At 37.8% G+C, this 19,271-nt stretch overlaps 2 protein-coding genes across 2 annotated transcripts in view; both read left to right on the top strand.

Moving 5' to 3' along the window:
* ARP (apurinic endonuclease-redox protein) overlaps positions 1 to 19,271 on the top strand; it is a 250,176-nt gene that overhangs the window by 48,980 nt on the left and 181,925 nt on the right. The window contains exons 2-6 of the mRNA XM_089818478.1: positions 717 to 918; positions 1,041 to 1,171; positions 1,503 to 1,582; positions 6,504 to 7,228; positions 7,463 to 7,573. Of these exons, the coding sequence (XP_089674604.1) occupies positions 717 to 918; positions 1,041 to 1,171; positions 1,503 to 1,582; positions 6,504 to 7,228; positions 7,463 to 7,573 (1,249 nt within the window). The remainder of the gene's footprint in view (positions 1 to 716; positions 919 to 1,040; positions 1,172 to 1,502; positions 1,583 to 6,503; positions 7,229 to 7,462; positions 7,574 to 19,271) is intronic.
* Positions 2,265 to 5,809, top strand: LOC149564954 (uncharacterized). The gene is made up of 6 exons (XM_089818477.1): positions 2,265 to 3,347; positions 3,513 to 3,811; positions 3,927 to 4,324; positions 4,443 to 4,666; positions 4,792 to 4,979; positions 5,086 to 5,809. Exons 1-6 carry the CDS (start codon positions 2,608 to 2,610, stop codon positions 5,700 to 5,702), a joined length of 2,466 nt encoding a protein of 821 aa, XP_089674603.1. The 5' UTR covers positions 2,265 to 2,607; the 3' UTR covers positions 5,703 to 5,809.

The following is a 19,271-nucleotide window of genomic DNA, read 5'->3' as shown; positions in this document are numbered from 1 at the left end:
TCTTCTACTGATTCACCCCCCCACCCCCGCCCCTTCCCTGCCTGGCCACACTCAGTGGAAGAATTGTGTTCTACATCTTGGTCAAGGACAAACTTATCTTGTACAAAAAATTACAAACACTTACAAGTTTGTAAGAAACACTTATACATTAAGGTATCCATGGACCATAACAATGAATGACGAGTGTCCCAAAAAGAGTGGATTATGATGCAAGGAAAACCTTTTCAAAGTTCTCCTGGGCATGCTTCCAATGAGACTCACCCATATTGCTAGCTTACAAGTGAATGGAAAACCAAATCCATGTTGAATGCTTTGATTTTTCTGACAAGTGGAATCGCCATGCTTATTTTATATCATGACTGCTATCAAATGTTCTGTACTGTTCCTGCATATATTGATGGCGGGATCTGTGAGTTACTGTTCAGACATCATTCGTTGAACCTATTGTATCCCCATAGTGCAAAATGCACAAATAAAACAATGCATTTAGAGTAATCATTCTGTTATAAAATGATAATTGCAATAGCTTTGAAGACAATCTGTATGGAAAAATATTAACTGCTTTTTACATGATTTTATGTTGTGATGAATACATATGATTAATCTATTACACTGCTGGATTTTGACTAACAAATAGAAGATTCGTATTCTTCCCCCATTTAGTGATATATGGTTATTTGTTCTCAGGATTTTTATTCTCTTTGTTGAGTTTGCAGGTTATCCTCAAGGGTTCTTTGGATTTCAAATTCATTCAGAACCATTGGGATGTCAACTGAAGCACCAAGTTTTTCATTTGATAACCATGCAAAATTTTGCAGTGAAGTGACTGGACAATCTACACATGTTAATATTGATAGTGATGGGAAGCATGAATTCAAAGAAAAGATATCTGTGATTCAAAGTATTGCTGAATGCCAAGTGAGCAGCTACGAAAATCATTCTTTTCCTTCTTATTTTTAAGATTCACTGTGGCGTAGATGTCTTTGGGATATTATAGATTGTTTTGTACGTTTCTTAAATATATATAAATACTTGTGCAGGACTCAAAGAAATCATCTCAAGAAGATCAAATGACAACAGATGTAGTTGACTTTGAGAATGACTTAGATTCCTTGAAGGATGATGATAGACTGATGAAATTGACTGTGGCAGAGCTTCGAGGTTTAATGAGGTAAAATACCAGGTCGAGTACCTGTGATTCTTTTCAGGGTTGTCCCTTGGAATGCTGTTTTTGTATTATGCATTAAATTAATAGCGATCTTGAGCATTGGATTGAATTGGTTTTAATTTGTATGACTAAATACTTTGCCGCCACTATGCCATTTGTAAACTTCTGATGATTTTGTGGGAAATGTTTTACATTTGCTGTAGTGACAGTTGCGGTGAAAGGAGCTTAAACATGTTTTTAAGTAATGCTGTGAAGGAAAAGTAAATTAACTGCAAGTATTTTATTAATATTTGCATATATCAAAGTATGTAACTATTTCTGCTTTGATCTTCAGGAAACTGGGAAAGTCACCAACTGGCCGTAAGAAGGAACTCAGACTGGCATTGAAAAGTTTTTCACAAAATAAGAGTGCAGGTAGCTTTTGAATATTTTCACTTTTTTATTTGCTTATGCCATAGCAAAATTACTTGGCAAAAGAATCCAAATAATTATTAACCAGGAGTTTTCCTGTGAAAAACAAGATAGTGGTCAAATCTGTGCTTTTGCTAAAAATGTTCAGTATAATTAAACAAGTATGTTTTGTCAACATAAAAAAATGTAGTTTATTGATAAAAATATGGTGGGTTTTGGAGTTGAAAATATTTCCTAACAGTTTTTGACTTTATAGGATTGGTGTTAGAAACTTCAACGGTATTATGTTTTTAAATGTTTTGACATGCTTAAAACCATAGATGTGAGTATCGCCGATTAATCGGCGATACGAGATAAAATCGCGATTTTTTGGGGCCGGCGATTTAGTCGCCCCAAAAATCGCGATTTTTTTTTGCAGATTTTTTCCAAAAAATCGCAGATTAATCGCCTAAAAAATCGCCTAAAAATCGCGATTTTTTTGCAAAAAATCACTCACACCCGGCAGTCACATAAAGTGACGAAAAAACTCGTTTTTTTCATTATGTTTTTACATTGCTTAGGGTGTTTTGGAGAGGAGAGGATAGAGAAGGAGTTCTTGGCAAGAAATAGGTAGAATCAAGTGCATTTGGAGGCCTTTTGATTCGATTTCTTCGTTACTAGGTAAGTGATTTGAATCTTTGTTTTTTGTTTTTGCAAGAGATTGTATTTTTTTTTCTTGCATGTAAATGGATAAAAATACATTCCTAATTAGTTAGGAATGCATTTGATGAATGTAAGCAAGATTAAATGCATTCATTTGCATTTTTTTCCATTCTAGATCGAATTTATGCTAAAAATTTGCCCTTTCTAAAAAAATTTGAAACCCTAGCAGCTAGTTTGTTTGAATGTTATTTGGATTTCAATTTATTGGTGCTGTTATTGGAATGTTGCTTGAATTCTTTGTTTAACTGTTAATTTTGATCTTGTTATAATTTATTTATAGTTTTTTTTAAAAATTTGTATGTGTAGGCAGCCCGCAGCAGTTTTAAATGGCAGACAAATGGCCATTGACTCCATGCCCCTCAGGCTACATTGGCACCAGGCCAAAGAATGCGAGAGATCAAGCATGGAAATATGCCTATGAAGCACCTGATGAACCAACCAAAGTGATTTGCATTCGATGTGAAAAAGTAATATCCGGGGGCATTTACCGGTTCAAATATCACATCGCAGGGATCTCAAAACATGATACAAATCCTTGTGAGAATACAACAGAAGAAATAAAAAGGTTTGCAAATGCCTTGCTCGCAGCTGGAGAGCAAAAAAAATTGCAAAGAGAGCGGAATAAATTGCATGTCAGGGCAGCCATAGCAGAGACCCAGGGCAGTTTCGTTGATGTTCAGGAGGAGGAGGCAGCCATTGAGAGCATGGCTGGCTCTTATCGTGGGCCGCGTGTCCACAAACAGGGTGTTTTTTCTTTCACGAGTTCCACTCCCACTCCCACTCCTACACCTCCTAGCACTTCCGCACCATCAGGATCAGCAGGTGCTTCTGGGATAGGGAGCTATTTTGTGACGAGGCACACACCTGGTGCACAACCTTCATTAGAGGCCACTAGATGGAATAAGGAGGTCCATGACCAGTTGGACAATGCACTAGCAGATTTCTGGGTTTTCAACAACCTTCCTATTAGTGTTGTTGACAGTCCCTATTGGGAGGCTTTGGCCACAGGGTTGACAGTTGCAGGAAAGGGGTACAAGTCCCCTTCTCGTTTTGTGTTGGGTGGCAGGTAAGCGAATAATTTTATTACACTCGATTTCCTTTTAATTTTTAACTTTTTACTTAGTTCTAAATTTTAATTAATTTATCTAGAAATTAGAATGTTGATTACTAAAGTCTAAATCAATTTTAAATTACTAAGAATCTAAGACATAACTAAATTTTTTTTTTGTAGGCTTATTGGAAATGCTGTTGAGAGGGCCAAAGCATTTGTTGAGGAACAGAAACAAGAATGGACAAAATTTGGTTGCACCATTCTTTCTGACGGGTGGACGGATGGGAAGAGCAGGACCATAATTAATTTTTTGGCCTGCTGTAATGATAATGTGGTGTTCCTGAAATCAATCGATGCCTCCAACAAGGTAAAAAATGCTCAGACATTAGCATTGATGTTGGAGAATATGGTCTTAGAGATTGGCATTGAAAATGTGGTGCAAATCATCACAGACAATGCTGCTGCATATGTATCAGCAGGTAAACCGTAATTTTATGTTGCATGTGCATTGTGAATTTCACAACAAGAATTTTTAATAGTTTGATATATTTGAAAAGTTGGAAACTAATTAGTATTTGCTTTTACAATTGGCAGGAAAACTCCTACAGCAGAGGCACCCCACTCTCTCTTGGACCCCGTGTGCAGCACATGTCCTTGACCTTCTTTTGGAGGACATGGGCAAACTTGAGTGGGTCACTCCAATTGTGGAGGATGCAAGGCGGGTGACAAAATACATATACAATCACCCATGGGTCCTTAGCCTGATGAGAGAGCACACTGATGGCAAAGAAATTGTCAGGCCTGCCGTCACAAGGTTTGCAACGATTTTTTTGACATTGCAAAGCATTCTCGATAATTTGGCTTCTTTGAAGCAAATGTTTGTTTCCAAAAAATGGCTTGCTTCCACATTTTCAAAGAAGAGTGAAGGAGAGAATGTTGTGCGGATTGTGTTTGATAAATATTTTGAAGATAAGGCTGATGAAATAGTAAAGGTAACTACAAAACTTTAAGTTTTAGTTTGCACTTTACAACTTTATAACATACTAAGTTTGTAACTCAAGTAAATAATAATTTTGTAACTTGTCAACTAATTTCAAATTTATATTGCAGGTGTCTGAGCCTTTAGTCGGAGTTTTGCGTTTGGTTGATGGAGACCAAACGCCAATGGGTGAACTATATGAGGCCATGGACAAGGCCAAAGAATCTGTCAAAAATTACTACAAGGGGGAAAGCATCAAATATGAACCCATTTGGCAGATCATTGATAGAAGGTGGAATAATCAGCTTCACCAACCCATTCATGCAGCAGGATATTTCCTCAACCCACGTTTTAGGTATACTGTAAGCTCATTCTTACTCAAATTTAAGTTAACAAAGACTTGAGTTCATTTTGCTTTCGTAGGGTGTTGGGTGTGTACTAAAATTGGAAGACTTATTTGTTTTTGGTTTTTGGTTTTAGGGCTGATGGTACATATGCAGATCCTGATGGAGAGGTCATCAGAGGCCTAAGTGAGTGCGTCGAAAAGATGGTAACCAGCGAGGAAACAAGAGATAAAATCATCGCTGAGCAGGAGATCTTCACTTCAGCAGGAGGCAAGGTGTTCTCCACTTCTCTCTGCAAGAGAGCAAGGCTTACACAAACCCCAGGTAATACATTTGCAAACTTCTGAATCTCAAATGCTAAATTAATATTTATGTTTCATTTTTTGTTGTCTATTAGTATTTTCTAACTTGTACAATTTTTGTGATGCAGTGGCTTGGTGGACCACTTGGGGTGCAAGCACTCCAAATCTTGCAAAATTTGCTCTCAGAATCCTATCACAGCCTTGTAGCGCATCACATTGTGAGCGCAACTGGAGTTTGTTTGAGGCCATCCACACAAAAAAGAGAAACAGGTTGTCCCAAAAGAGGATGAATGACATGGTCTATGTGCAATATAATCTTAAATTGCGCATGAAAAAGGCGCAACAAGATCCGCCTAGGCCAATCGATTTGGATGAGATAGATCCTTATTATGATTGGACGGCACAAGAGCAGGCTCCCTTTTTTACACAGGAGGACATCTCCAATTTGGAGAGGGAGGCCGCGGAGGAGGCTGCGAAGGAGGAAGGGGGTGGAACTGGATATGACATCGATTTGGATGACATCGAGGAGGGCGATGATGAGGATGATGACATTGAGCTTACTGCAGAGGACCTTGACATCTTGCGCGCAGCGAATGTGGAGATACCGACATCTAGTTCTATAGCTACACCATCTCCTGCATTGGCACAGACACAGACACGGGCACAAACCCTGCGGGGTTCTAGTTCTAGAGCTTTACCCTCTCCCGCACTCGCTAGTAAAGTGACTGGGAAGAGGAAGATGTAGTCCTGTATTTGACATTTGTACTTATTTGTAGTCATGTTGATGTGCTTATTTGAACTCTTTACATTTGACACTTTATTTATGAGAATACTTCTCATGTGTTGTGAACTTGTTAGTTGTTAGTAATTTACAACTTGTCACTACTTACTTGTTAGTAATTTACCAATTAATAACTCTTTTTGCATTGATATATATCTAAACATGATTGTTTCTTATGTATTGTTAGTAATTAAGTCATTAGATGCAAAAAAACATTGAATTCTGTAAAAAAATCGCATTTTTTTATTAAAATTTAGTGGTTTTTTAGTTCCCGATTTTTTCCCCGATTTTTTCCCGATTTTTCCCGATTTTTCCCGATTAAACTTTTTCAGGCCTAGGCGATTAATCTCCTCAGGCGATTTTTACATCTATGCAGTTAAAACCATTGTAATCGTGGTTATTATAATTTTGATATTAGATAAATGTTATAAACTTACATCAATATGCCTATTTTGATGTCTGGATGCTATGTTAGACATGATTATTAAAATATAAGATTTTTTGCCATTTTATAAATAGTCCATTGTCTTTTTAATTTGCTACGCTTTTCCTGTTTTAAATTAACTAAGTTAAAAACACACACACTTTTACAGCATTGTGAAAAAAGAATCCTATTCTGACTTTCGGTGACATTTGTTGCACTAATAAACTTTGTTTATTTATATTCAGCTGAATCTGCATGCAATATGAGGTTATTTTTGCACATTATGAAGATTTTATACGAGGCCTGATCATAAACATTTGTCACTGTTTCAACCTTTTCAGATCAAAATTGCAAGACTGGCATTTCAAAGGATGCAGAAAACAGCTTATCAGAAATGATAATAGATGAAGTAAGAAATCAAGGAAAGAAAGGTCAGGTTGAAAGTCTTCCCATTTCTTCATTAAAGGCTTCTCAGGTTTTAGCTCCATGTGTGGAAGGAAATGATGCCAATTTACATGCTACTGGTAAGAATTCAAGAAATCGCAAGAAGGAATCTAGCAGTAGCAAGAAATCTGTTGATATAATTTCTCAACCAAGTATTCCTAAGAAAAAAATGACTCTTCAAAGATCTCTGATGAAAAATGCAAGCGAGGATTGTGAAGGACACACGTTTGAGTCAATTGAGGGTTGCAATGAAGAAGTTAACACTCACCTGCAATCAGAAACTGACAAGGGATCAGCTCAGAAGAAAAGGAAAGTTATGAAGAGTGTAAACAATTCAGAGAGGAAAGGTAGTGTTGCTCCTGCTGAAGATGAGTTAAAGATCAATATTGACGAACCATGGAAAAATCTTGTCCACAAGAAGGTGCAGCCTGGATGGATTGCTTATAACCCAAGTAGCATGCGACCCAGACCTCCAGTAGAGAATACAAGCATGGTACGGTTAATTTCTTGGAATGTGAATGGTTTGAGGGCCTTACTGAAACGGAAGGAGGAAAATAAATTTTTGCAGCTTGCAGAGAGAGAGAATTTTGATATCTTGTGTTTGCAAGAGACCAAATTGCAGGTTAGTAGCTCCTATTGGCAGTAGTTAAAATTGACTACTTTTAATGTGAAGTAATTATGTATTTCTTAGTCATCAATACTTGTAGGGTCCTGGACTCTCCAATTCTACTTTTAGAGTTGATTGGATTTCTGTTTATTTCATTTTTGGGATTTGTGCAGCAGCATTGGCTGAACCAGTACCCTAAATTTTCATCTTGAATACTGATGGAAATGTTGAATTTTATTTAATATCCAGGAAAAAGATGTACAACAGATTAAGCAAGGTCTTCTTGATGGATATGAAAATAGTTTCTGGACTTGCAGTGTATCCAAGCTTGGCTATTCAGGCACTGCTGTGATTTCTAGAGTAAGAATGTTTGAATTGCACAAGGAATCATACTTTAGTCAAAAATAATTTTCCTGTAAAAGTTTATTGAAGCTAAAAGTAAGTTATTTTTTCAAACAACCTTTTTCCCATGTAACTGAATGGCTTTCTTTGGTAATATTAATAACCTAATGAATACTATAATTCTAAAGAGGCTCTGTAAATTGCAAGCTTACTTTTTAGGACTGCTTTCATCTTATTTCTGGAAATGTAATCTTCAGTGGATGCTGTGGCAATCAGGGGCCTGCAGGCAATTATTATCAGCCTTGGAACTTAAAACCTGTTTTTTATTTAGTGCCAACCTGTGGTTGCAAATTGTTCACTATCTGTCCTTTGAGTGGAAATGTTTCTCATGTTTTCCTCTGCAGGGAACCTAGTGTGAAATGTAGAAGTAATGTTCTGTTTGTTCTCTGTTTGTTTAGGCTGTGCTACACCCCAAATGTGGCACACAGCCTTGCATATGAACAGATCATCTATGTTTGCTGAGATTTTATATGCAAGGCTGTGTGAAACATTTTAGAGAGTCACACAGACACCAAAACTCTTAGAAATAGAACTCTTTATCTGTGTAAAGAGATATAAAAAGAAAGTCATTTAACATTCTAAATTATTCATGAGAGCATACAGAATCCAGATGTATGATTTTTTTCCCAGTCTTTCATGCAAGAAGTTTTCCTTTCTTTCTTCCTTGCTTTGGTCTTTTTGCCAGAATATTTCTTTCTATTTTAGCCATCTTTTGCTGTTTTAGTTGTAGCCATGACCGAATTTGTAAAGATATAGCCAGAGCGCCCATCACTAAATATCTTGAGGATGCAATTGGAGGAATAAGAATTAATTGAAAGAAAGAAACAGTAATGCTTGCAAATGACAAAATTTGGTCAACGGGATTGCAAATGCTACATCTCTAAATAAAATCAGGAACATAATATTGTGGATGGGTTAAAACTAAAATTAGAAGACTCATTTATTTTCTCCTCCTGCAGTTACTCTCTTGCGATCATAACTTGTATGGTTTCACATTGCTACACAGCCAGGAGTAAATACATTGATGTTAATTGGACTGGACACAAAGAGAACCCAGTTGATTTGAGTTCTTTCTCATTCAGTTCATCCTTGCATACTTTCAACCCTAGTTAAAAATGGTCTTCTGGTTTGCTCAAAGAGACATTTTGATGTAGGACCATCTTGGGGGTAGTACAATTTCGCATCAACGAAAAAGAATCAGGTGTGTTTTTGGAATATGTAAAAATAGATGATCTAGAAACAGTTGCAAAGAATAGACTTCTCAGATATTATGCTGAACTTGCCAAAAATAGTGCAATGGCTTAGACTAGCAAGTCTTGTCAATTGACTCTTTATGACAATTTTGATGTCTTCAGCTCCAACTGTGGCAATTTCTCCGAAGATATCCAAGGCTCTGGCAATTCAGAAAACTCTAGCCTTAGATTATGCAGCTTGGAAACCTTGAGGCTGTAATGTCCCCAAATTAGCAGGTTATTGGAGTCAAGGTTTTTCAACTCATCATTGCGACCCTTGTGAGTTGACGATTGGTTTTGGGGGTCTTTGTTGCAGATTTTCTATTTTTAGACTTACTATTTTAGTAAGTCACTTTTGGTCTGTTTTTATTCTTGGTAGGGTAGTGTTGGCAATGGTGGTTGCTTGTTATTTTAGTGTTGGGCTCCGAAAGAGATAATTTTGGAAAGTCATATTTATTGCAGTTATAATGAGGCTATAAATTTTAAATGCACTTATAATTATTAATGTGCTTTATATTATAAAGGAATTGGACTTTATATTATAAAGTAATTTCTATGTGAAATGTGTAATGGAGAAGTTAGGTTCCACAAAGGCATTATAAATATGGCTTTCATTTGGAGAGAAAGGCATCTTGATTATTTTTTGCTTTTTGACATCTGGCTGAGGGTTTGAATTGCTCTGAAGTTTGCTTGCAAATTGTTGTTGTTGTATAACAATTTGCCAATTCTCCTTACTGTACTTACTTTGCCTAAGGGGGGCATTGTTTCTCATTGAGTGCTGATTGAATTGGAAGAAGTTTGTTTGCTGAAGATTTTCTTGAAGAGCTGCATTTACACTTGAGGATAATCATTATGCATTTTGAGGAAGATCATTTCCCTTCCAGGCAACGATTGAATATTATACAGAGATAACTATGATTGGGGTTGCTGCAATTGCATTGGACAGGCCCGAATTAATACCTGCAATTTAGAATTGAACTCCCGCGACTTTGTTTGGGGTAGCATTTTGTGTTTGGAAGCTATCAATTCATATTCTAAGACCCTTGTTACATATTATGAGGCCTGCGATTTCCTATTTGAGGCTCATTTCTGGTGTTTTTGATCTGCAATCCGCATTGGGAGTTGGTAAGAGTTACAATTGGAAATCAGACTGTGTTTTTGAGGAAAGCTGCAAGATTGTAAGGGCTGCGAATTCATTAAGGAGGGAAGATTTCAATATGCAGTCTGGTGTCTAAATATGGGAATGAGTTCTTGCAAATAACAGGTTCCCTTTGAATTGTTTATTTATTTGTAAATGTCAAATTATACTCATTTGGTATTGTGATCAAATTTATTGCATTGGTTATCAGTTGTCTTTTCAAGCATTTTATCTCAGCCATTTCCTTCAAGCATTTCTTATTAGAGCAGTTTCTTGCCAACTTGCAGGAATCGAGCTCAATTATTAGTGGTTAGTGCATTTGATTAGAGTTTGTTTTCAGCATTTGATTCAGAGTTTGGTTACAGTATCATGGATGATGATAGGAGATTTTTGCTGGGAATGCATCATACTCGTAGAGGACATACCTCTCGTTCGAGAGGAGAGCCTGAGATATAGTTTGGTTCTGTTGGTAGTCTGGTTGGTTCAGCTGGTGTCGGATTCTGAGGTACTAATGTAGAGGTTGGTAGAGAGGCCATATAGACTGAAAGATCCCACAAGGATCCTTCACTGAACTTCTGTAAATTTTAATTAAAATAATAGATTTTCTTGTGCTTTCCTTGTGGTCTTAGAGAATTAGATAGAAGTTGACGAAAAGATTGTATCTTTTTTTTTTTGTATTTTCTAGATAAGTAAAATAATAATTAGAAACAACAACAAATAATATAATATTCAGTCAACTAGAATAGCTACAAATTGTACTAGGCAAGATATGTAATCAGTATGCCAGCAAAGGTGTTTATAAACAAAGAATGATGACGCCAGTTGCAAGAATGGACCAGCCATGCACCAAAAGGGCAGAGATGGTTGACGTAATTCAACCAACAAACCACATGCTAACTGAAAGGCAGCCGTACGATTGCTATAGTCACACCAAGGTAGCAAGAAGACCCCAATGTGCCAAACAAGACCCCAATGTGCAATGCACAAGCACGCTCAACGCTGAACTTAACAATTTTTGTCAACTGCTGAAACAATACTGTACAATGCTACTGAAACCACTGATTGGGATTTGCGTCCCAATAGCCTGGCTCTAGGGTTTGCATCCCAGACCTCTAGAATCGCTCCTTAGAGCAAAATCGCAAATACCAAGAATGAAGATGTAAAAGATAATGAAAGAATGAGCCAACATCTCCTTTTATCTCCCTCTCAAAGCCAATCGAACCCTAAAGGGAGAATATGCCTTTCCCTTTATTATAAAATGACATCTTCCCAATTAAAACACCTTTATGTATAGGAAAAACACCCCTTTCCTCAAATAACATATCTCTAGGTGCCCGAAGGTCTCCGGATGATGAAAATAGTTTATAATAATTCAAGACCTTTCCAACGAGCGATAACACATAGGCTTGCTTGACCAGATGAAGCCAAAATCCCCTTATTACTCCAATTAGCTTTATAAATAGCTTTATTTTAATTTATTTAAATGCAAACTTAGGAAACATTAAAAATATTTCCTTTTATTCAACTGGAAAACCTATTTCAATTGGAAAGCCAAACCCACCAAATAATCAGTGAACGAGTCATGTCACCTGCTTGTGACTGATGTCCAACAATGTGGGCCAACAGGCAGTCCCATCCCTAAAAAATAGGGATGCTACTAGATACTAGGGATGCTCCTAAAAACTAGGGAATATACCTTGTCACCCTGAAACTGAAATTGTATACTGGTCCCGAGGAGCCTCAAAATTTGATCACCGCCACAACCTCCTAAATTTTAGGAAAATCCTTAAAATTAAGGAACTACCCCGATTGGCTCTCAAACTGACTATAGAACCAACTTTGGTCATTGAGTATCTAGTATGAGTCTCTATCCACCACTTCTAGCCTATGAGACTCCAATAATAGGCCAACTCTCATGACTCTGCTAGTTAGACTAGAGAGGGGACATGACATAGACATTCATGAATTTGGCTGTTGGACAACAACATATGATAGGTGTACTACAACAACTATTTGACGCACTGTAACACTTAGCACTTCCACGGGGATGGAACAGGGAGAGAGCTCATGATCGTTTGGTTGGTTCTCATAGATCACGAGTCAAGGATGGGTCCAGGACTAGTGACAGACACAGGGCTGAGGAACGAATTAGGATTGATGATAGGGTGGACAAGACAGGTTATATTGGAGCCAATAGACAACAATGACCCACCTTTCTGAGGTTGGAGTTAGATGTAGTCACTACCATGACTGAGGTTGCACCTTTTGTTGATGATGTTGTCTCTCATTTTGCTGAGTGTGATGCTCTACCATAGGCCCTGAAGGATAATTTGAACTTTGATAGGTATTTGACTCAGAAGCACAAGCATTCTAGAGGTAGGCCCTCTCGTGACAAATAGTGGCCTAGGCAGACTGAGCTATGGCAGATGACTAGTAAGATGATATTAGCACATTTTGATGGGAGTGGTAGAGTGACTACTAGAGCTTGGGTTCACAAGCTTGATACCTACCTTGCTTTGCGTCCAACGACTGAGGAGGACGCCATTAGATTTGTAGTCCTACATCTTGATGGAGTTGCGCATGACAAGTGGTATCATGGGTTGGTATCCCTCCACCATGATCAGATTACATTATTTGAGGAGTTCATTGACAAGCTGATAGAGTGCTTTGATAGGAAGGACCTTGAGGTTTATTTTAGGGAGTTGGCTCAGTTATGTGAGATGGCTAGTTTGGAGGCATTTATCAGTGAGTTCCAGAGACTGTCTGTGATGGTCTATAACATATTAGAGAGGAGGAGAGTCATGCTCTTTGTTGAGGGTCTACTTGAGCCACTTAGAGGTTGGGTTAAGTCATTGGACCCAGTTATACTAGAGGTTGCTACGAAGAAGGCACAAAACTTAGAGACATCTACTCGAAGCCTTCTACTTCTGCTTATGACTGGACAACTCCTAGGAGAGAGGACAAATTTGAATCTAAGTGACCTATGGCAGCCCCACTGGATAGGGACGCGATTAATGATTTGATTAAGAAATTATGCTTTTATTGCAAGGGTCCCTATGATTTTAACCATGACTGTCTTGTGAAGCCTAAGGGCAAAAGCAGGATGATGGAGTGGTTTTATGATGATGAGGACAATGCTGATCCCACAAGGCAGCTAGCTGATTATGAGCAAGATGAGCACAGGGTTTTTGATGATGAGGTTGAGGTGGATTTCCAACCTCAAGGTTGCTTCCCTTTCCAATATGAGGAAAGAGGGAGCTTTCAAGATACATAGGCTCATAGTGGGACAACATGCGATTGCTTTGTTTGACACAGGAGTCACTCATAATTTTATTGATGCCCATTTGGTTATTAGGAGGGGTATGCAGTCTGAGGATTTTGAGGGTTTATAGGTACAAGTGGCTAATGGTTACACCTTGAGGTGTAATAAGATGATTTTAGTTCTTCCAGTGAAGCTTAATACATATGCCTTTAAGACAGATTTTTATGTTGTAGACATGGGTGGTATTGATATAGTCCTTGGCATGACATAGCATGGTTACATATTGCTAAGGCCATCTACTTGAGCATTGAAAAGATGGAGATTAGATTCATCAAGGATGGGCAGTCACAAGCCCTTAAAGCTATCAGGAATGAAGAGCCTAAGTATATATCTCTTAGATGCATGCAACATCTAGTATGCCATGACAATGCTAAAGATTGGGCATTTGAGTGCAGGATCATGCCTACTCAGAAGAGTGCCGATGAGCTAGATTATCACCCAAATATTTAGCAGTTGAGACTCTAAGGTGTTTAGTGACTTACCTCCTAGTAGACTTCCTAATAGAGGGATTGAGCATATGATGGAGTTGGAGGAGGGTACTAAGCCCATCATGATCATACCCTATTGGCATTTGAAGCGGCTTAAGGATGAGATTGAGAAGACCATACAAGAGAAGCTTGGCATGGGGCACATTAGGCCTAGTAAATCCCCAATCGCTTCTTCAGTTGTTTTAGTGAAAGATGGTACTCTGCAGAGGTGTCTAGACTACCAAATGCTGAATAAAATGACTATTAAGAACTGGTACCCGGTTCCATAGATTGATGAGCTCATTGATGAGTTGCATGGAGCATAGTTCTCTTGAAGATTGATTTGAGATTGAGATTTCACCAAATTCGAGTTAAAGAGAAGGATATAGAGGAGATTGCTTTCAGGTGTCATTGTGGACATTTTGAGTTTTTGGTCATGCCTTTTGGCTCGACAAATGCTCCTGCTACTTTTCAATTTCCTATGAACATGGTGTTTCACAGTCAGGTCTGGAGATTTGTGTTGGTGTTCTTTGACGACATCCTGATTTATAGCAAGACTTGGGATGACCATGTTGCTCATTTGGATATAGTTTTGGATATTCTGGATAGGGCTTCCTTGTATGCCAAGGCATCCAAGTGTGTTCTTGGCATGATAGAGTTACTATATTGGGACATATCATCAGTGTTGGTGGAGCTCGCATGGATCTTGATAACACTATAATGGAGTGGCCTACACCTGAGAACCTGACGCAATTGAGAGGGTTCATTGGTTTTTGTGCCTTTTATCGTAGATTTGTGGCAGGTTTCTCCCAACATGTGGCTCTCTTTACAGATTTGACTCATAAGGGTGCTTTACAATGGACTGCTCAGGCATAGGAATGCTTTGAAAAGTTTAGGGTTATCATGACTTCGTGCCCTTTATTAGCTTTACCAGATTTCTTGAGATCCTTTGATTTGCACTATGATGCTTCTGGATAGGGTATTGGAGCGGTTCTATCCCAGGGTCAACATCCCATAGCCTTTGAGAGTAGGAAGTTACAGGAACAAGAGAGATCATTTAGTGTCTGTGATAAGGAGATGTTGGCCATTATGCATGCTTTGGACAAATTCAAGTAGTATTTAGTGGGCAACAAGTTTTGCATTAAGACTGATCACAATAGCCTGAGACATTTTCTTGGATAGAGGGACCTGAATGAGAGGTAGAAAAGTGGGTCAGCAAGCTACAGTCCTATGATTTTGACATCTCCTACATTCAGGGGACATAGAATGTTGTTGTAGATGCCCTTTCAAGGAGACCTAATTTATGTGTGCTTATTAAGATAGTCGATGATTGGAGGCACTTGATTATTATTGAGTATGATAGGGATCAGTGGGCTTCAAGCATTATTGATGGCAGTATTTAGGATGGTAGTTATTCTCTTGCAAATGAGTCGATCATCTACAAGGGAAGGATATATTTGATTCTAGGGTAAGGTGTCCACGAGATTATTCTTCGTACATTCCATGATTCTCCTATGACCGGTCATCTGGGGTTCTTCAAAACATATAGACAGGTACATGAGAGGTTCACTTGCAAGGGTTTCAAGATTGATGTTCAATGCTATGTACGAGAGTGTTCTATTTGTCAGTAGAACAAACAAGAGCACAGTTACCTTGCTGGGTTGTTGCAGTCACCTCCTATTCTTGAGAGGAAGTGGGAAGGTATTTCCATGGACTTTATTGTGGGCTTACCTAAAGCCCAAGGTAGGAATTGCATTTATGTGGTAGTGGATAGGTTCACAAAGTATGCTCATTTCTTCCCCATTACCACTACCTATTCGATTGTACAACTAGTTGAGTTGTTCTTCTAGGAGATATTCAAGTTGCATTGTTTATCCCAAACCATAGTGAGTGATTGTGATAGCAAGTTTATGAGTAACCGTTGGCAGGAGAGTTTTAGATTGTGTGGGACAGAGTTGACTCCTAGTACCTGTTATCACCCGCAGATGGATGGCCAAACTGAGATTATGAACAAGTGGGTTGAGGGTTATCTGTGGAACTATGTCTCTTCTCAGCAAAGGGCTTGGGTGAAGATGATCTATTTATGTGAGTAATGTTATAACTGCACTCACCATATGACCATCCTGATGTCTCTCTTCAGAGCTTTATATCGATATGATCCTCCTAGTTTCATGGATTTTTTGTGCAATCATAGCAAAGTGTCGAGTGCATGTGACATGTTACAAGATAGGATATTGTGAGTTCCTTGAGGGATGATATATAGAGGGCACAAAATTAGTAGAAACAATAGATTGATCAGCGGAGGACAACTCACTCTTTCCAGGTAGGCGACATGGTTTATTTGATGTTACAACCATATCGACAGCCTTCTATTAAGAAGAGTGGAGTGTAGAAACTTAAGTCTCATTTTTATGGTCCCTTACATGTAGTGAGGCGTGCTAGTGAGGTGACTTACGAGCTGGATTTTCCTAAAGATAGTAGGGTTCATAATGTATTTCATGTTTCGCACCTCAAGAAGGCTTTGGGTAGACATGTGGTGTTGTCTCTTGTGTTGCCTTCCTTAGATGATGAGGGAAGTCTCAAGTTGATTTCGGAGGCGATTCTTGATACTAGAGAGAGACAGTTCCAGAGGACGACTGTCAGAGAGTTTTTGGTTAAGTGGAAGGGCCTACCGGATGAGGATGCTACTTGGGAGCCTGAAGATATTCTTCAACACCCGAGATTGCGATTGCTTGGGGACAAGCAATCTTGGGGAGGGAGGACTATAATGTCCCCAAATAAGCTAGTTGTTGGAGTTAGGGTTTGTCAACTCATCATTGCGACCCTCGTGAGTTGACGATTGGTTTTAGGGGTCTTTGTTGTGGATTTGCTATTTTAAAACTTCCTATTTTAGTAAGTCACTTTTGGCTAGTTTCTATTCTTGGTTGGGGAGTGTTGGCAATGGAAGTTGCTTGTTATTTTAGTGTTGGGCTCTGGATGAGATTATTTTAGGAAGTCATTTATTGCAATTATAATGAGACTTTATAAATATTAAATACAATTATAATTATTAATTTGCTTTATATTATAAAGTAATGTCTAAGTGAAAAGTGTAGTGGAGAAGTTAGTTTGGACAAAGGCATTATAAATATGGCTTTCATTTGAAGAGAAAGGCATATTGGTTATTTTTTACTTTTTGACATTTGGCTGAGGGTTTGAATTGCTCTGAAGTCTGCTTGCAACTTGTTGCTATTGTATAGCAATTTTCCAATTTGGTTAATAGTTTGTCCCTCTTGCTAACTTGGCTTTACCTTGATTCTAGACACCCAGAATGTGAGGAAACAAAAGGATGCCACCAACAAATGGGTCAGTGTATGTGTTATATCACTGCCCTCTGAATTAAAAGGTACAACTCCCTTAGGACTTGCAATGATGTGCAATGAATATGTCTTTATTAAATCAGAAGTTTTGATAGAATAAGCTCTTAACTTGAGAGCAGTAAAGGCTAACCAAATTGCTTGTAGTCACAAACAATTCAGGCAAAATGGATTGGGACAACCTGTCACACCCAGTGGAATGGCTATAGCAAGTTATCTTGAGATTTTCTGACTTTTACTCCTATTCTAAATGTAGATTAACCTTCTAGATGCAAAAGAGGAAAGGAAGAAGAGATGCACATGAGGGCAAATGAAATTGCTTTAACTATTAGACTTGAATGAAATGGAATCCAACAAGTTACTAATAGATTCAATCACATTTATTCTTCAATTCCCAGTGAAACTACTTCTAACATGCCATGAAATAAACAAGAGGAGAAACAAAACCATATGCAAAAAAGTAAATGAAATTACTTGTACTGTAAATACCATGGTGAAATGGAATCCACGAGGTGATCATAGAATCAGATGTAATTGTCTTTCAACTCTCAATGTAGAACTATTTTATGGGCAACAAAACATGAAAAGAAAATTAAGTAAATGGAATTATAGAGACAATTCACCATCAAGTTTGCTGACCTTTGTATTATCAGAAGAAATTACATTTATAGTTTTATGTACTCCCTCAGTTCTAGCAAAGAAACAGTCACATAATAGAAATAAAATATGGAATTATTTAATCTGAAGCATGATATGGATATGTGGCATCTTCCTCATCGAAGATCCTGACTTTGGAACACTTCTGGAAGCACGTGGCGACTGTTTATCTTCATGTTGCTTCAAGAATTCTGTGAAAATTTTCATTTCCTTCATATTCTGCTGTTTGGTGCCAAGTCGATGTAATTCATATTTCAACGATCACATCAGGTTTGAATTTTGGCCGTCGATCTTAGATCAATGATCGAGATTAAAACCTAGTAATCTTCCTTATTTCTACCTTGTCGCTCCTTTGCAACTTTCTTTCATTCGATAAGTTTACTCGATGCGATGATGCGATCCAGTAATTATTATTTCATTTTGCAGTTTCATAGCCCGAAATGTTTAAATTCCTTTTAGCTTGCAACCTTGTGATTCCCCTTAGTTGCTGCTACACAGCTTAACTCTTCTCTATTCTACTAACTGTAGCGACTTAGCGACAACTACACACTAACATGATCGTGCCTTCACTATGTTGACTCAAGGTTGCATTTAACTACTTGCGACCAATGGCTTTTTGCTGCTTCGCGATGTTAACTTATGGTTATCCTTAATCGCCAGCGACCATGCGAATGTTTGTTTTAAGGTTTAACTGTTAATGCTTTTGCTGGGTCGTGACTTAAAATGTTTTGAATGCTTCTTAACTGGTGACCTTGCGAACACTGTTTACCTTAACTGCTGTTATCGCTTGCACTGTCGCATTTTTAGCTTCAGGTTACTTGTAACTGCCTGTGACCTTGCGATCTTTAGTTTTCGCTGCTTTGCGGCTTTGACTTGTGATTAACTTAACCTACCTATGACCCTGCGATCATGTGACTTATATGCTTTTGCTCTGTCGCTACCTTAACTCTAGGCTAGCTTTAATCACTTGCGACCATGCGATTCTTCTATTTCCGCTGCTTCGCGGCTTTGACTTGTGATTAACTTAATCTACTGTGATATCCCCACTAGTAAAAGATCCATATAATTAAATCAATAATTACTTTATAAAGAGAGATAATATACCAAATAATATAGAAGAATAAAATATAATTATATTATGAGTGAACAATAATAACTATAATTATCTTGATGTAATAATAAAAATATATCATATAATGATAATATACTATCATACTAATGTATTAAACATAACTAATAACAATATATTAATGAAATATAATAGATTATTAAATTAATTAAATATTCTAGTTATAACATTATTATTAAAATAAGTCTCAAAGGACATGACCATTGGAAATATCGAATATTTAATAAGGGAGAAGCAAGGAGAGAGGGGTATCCAAATTTTTTTTTTTTAATTCTTCTCCAAAATGTAAGGAGTAGATTAGGGATCATTACAAATGGTATTAGAGTAGTCTATCCTGCCATCTTGTAGGGTTAGT

This window comes from Cupressus sempervirens, chromosome 3 (genome assembly GCF_028749045.1).
Source record: "Cupressus sempervirens isolate cs-2001-9-10 chromosome 3, ASM2874904v1, whole genome shotgun sequence".
In the NCBI taxonomy this organism is placed as follows: domain Eukaryota; kingdom Viridiplantae; phylum Streptophyta; class Pinopsida; order Cupressales; family Cupressaceae; genus Cupressus; species Cupressus sempervirens.
This window is presented reverse-complemented; position numbering and strand designations above follow the sequence as displayed.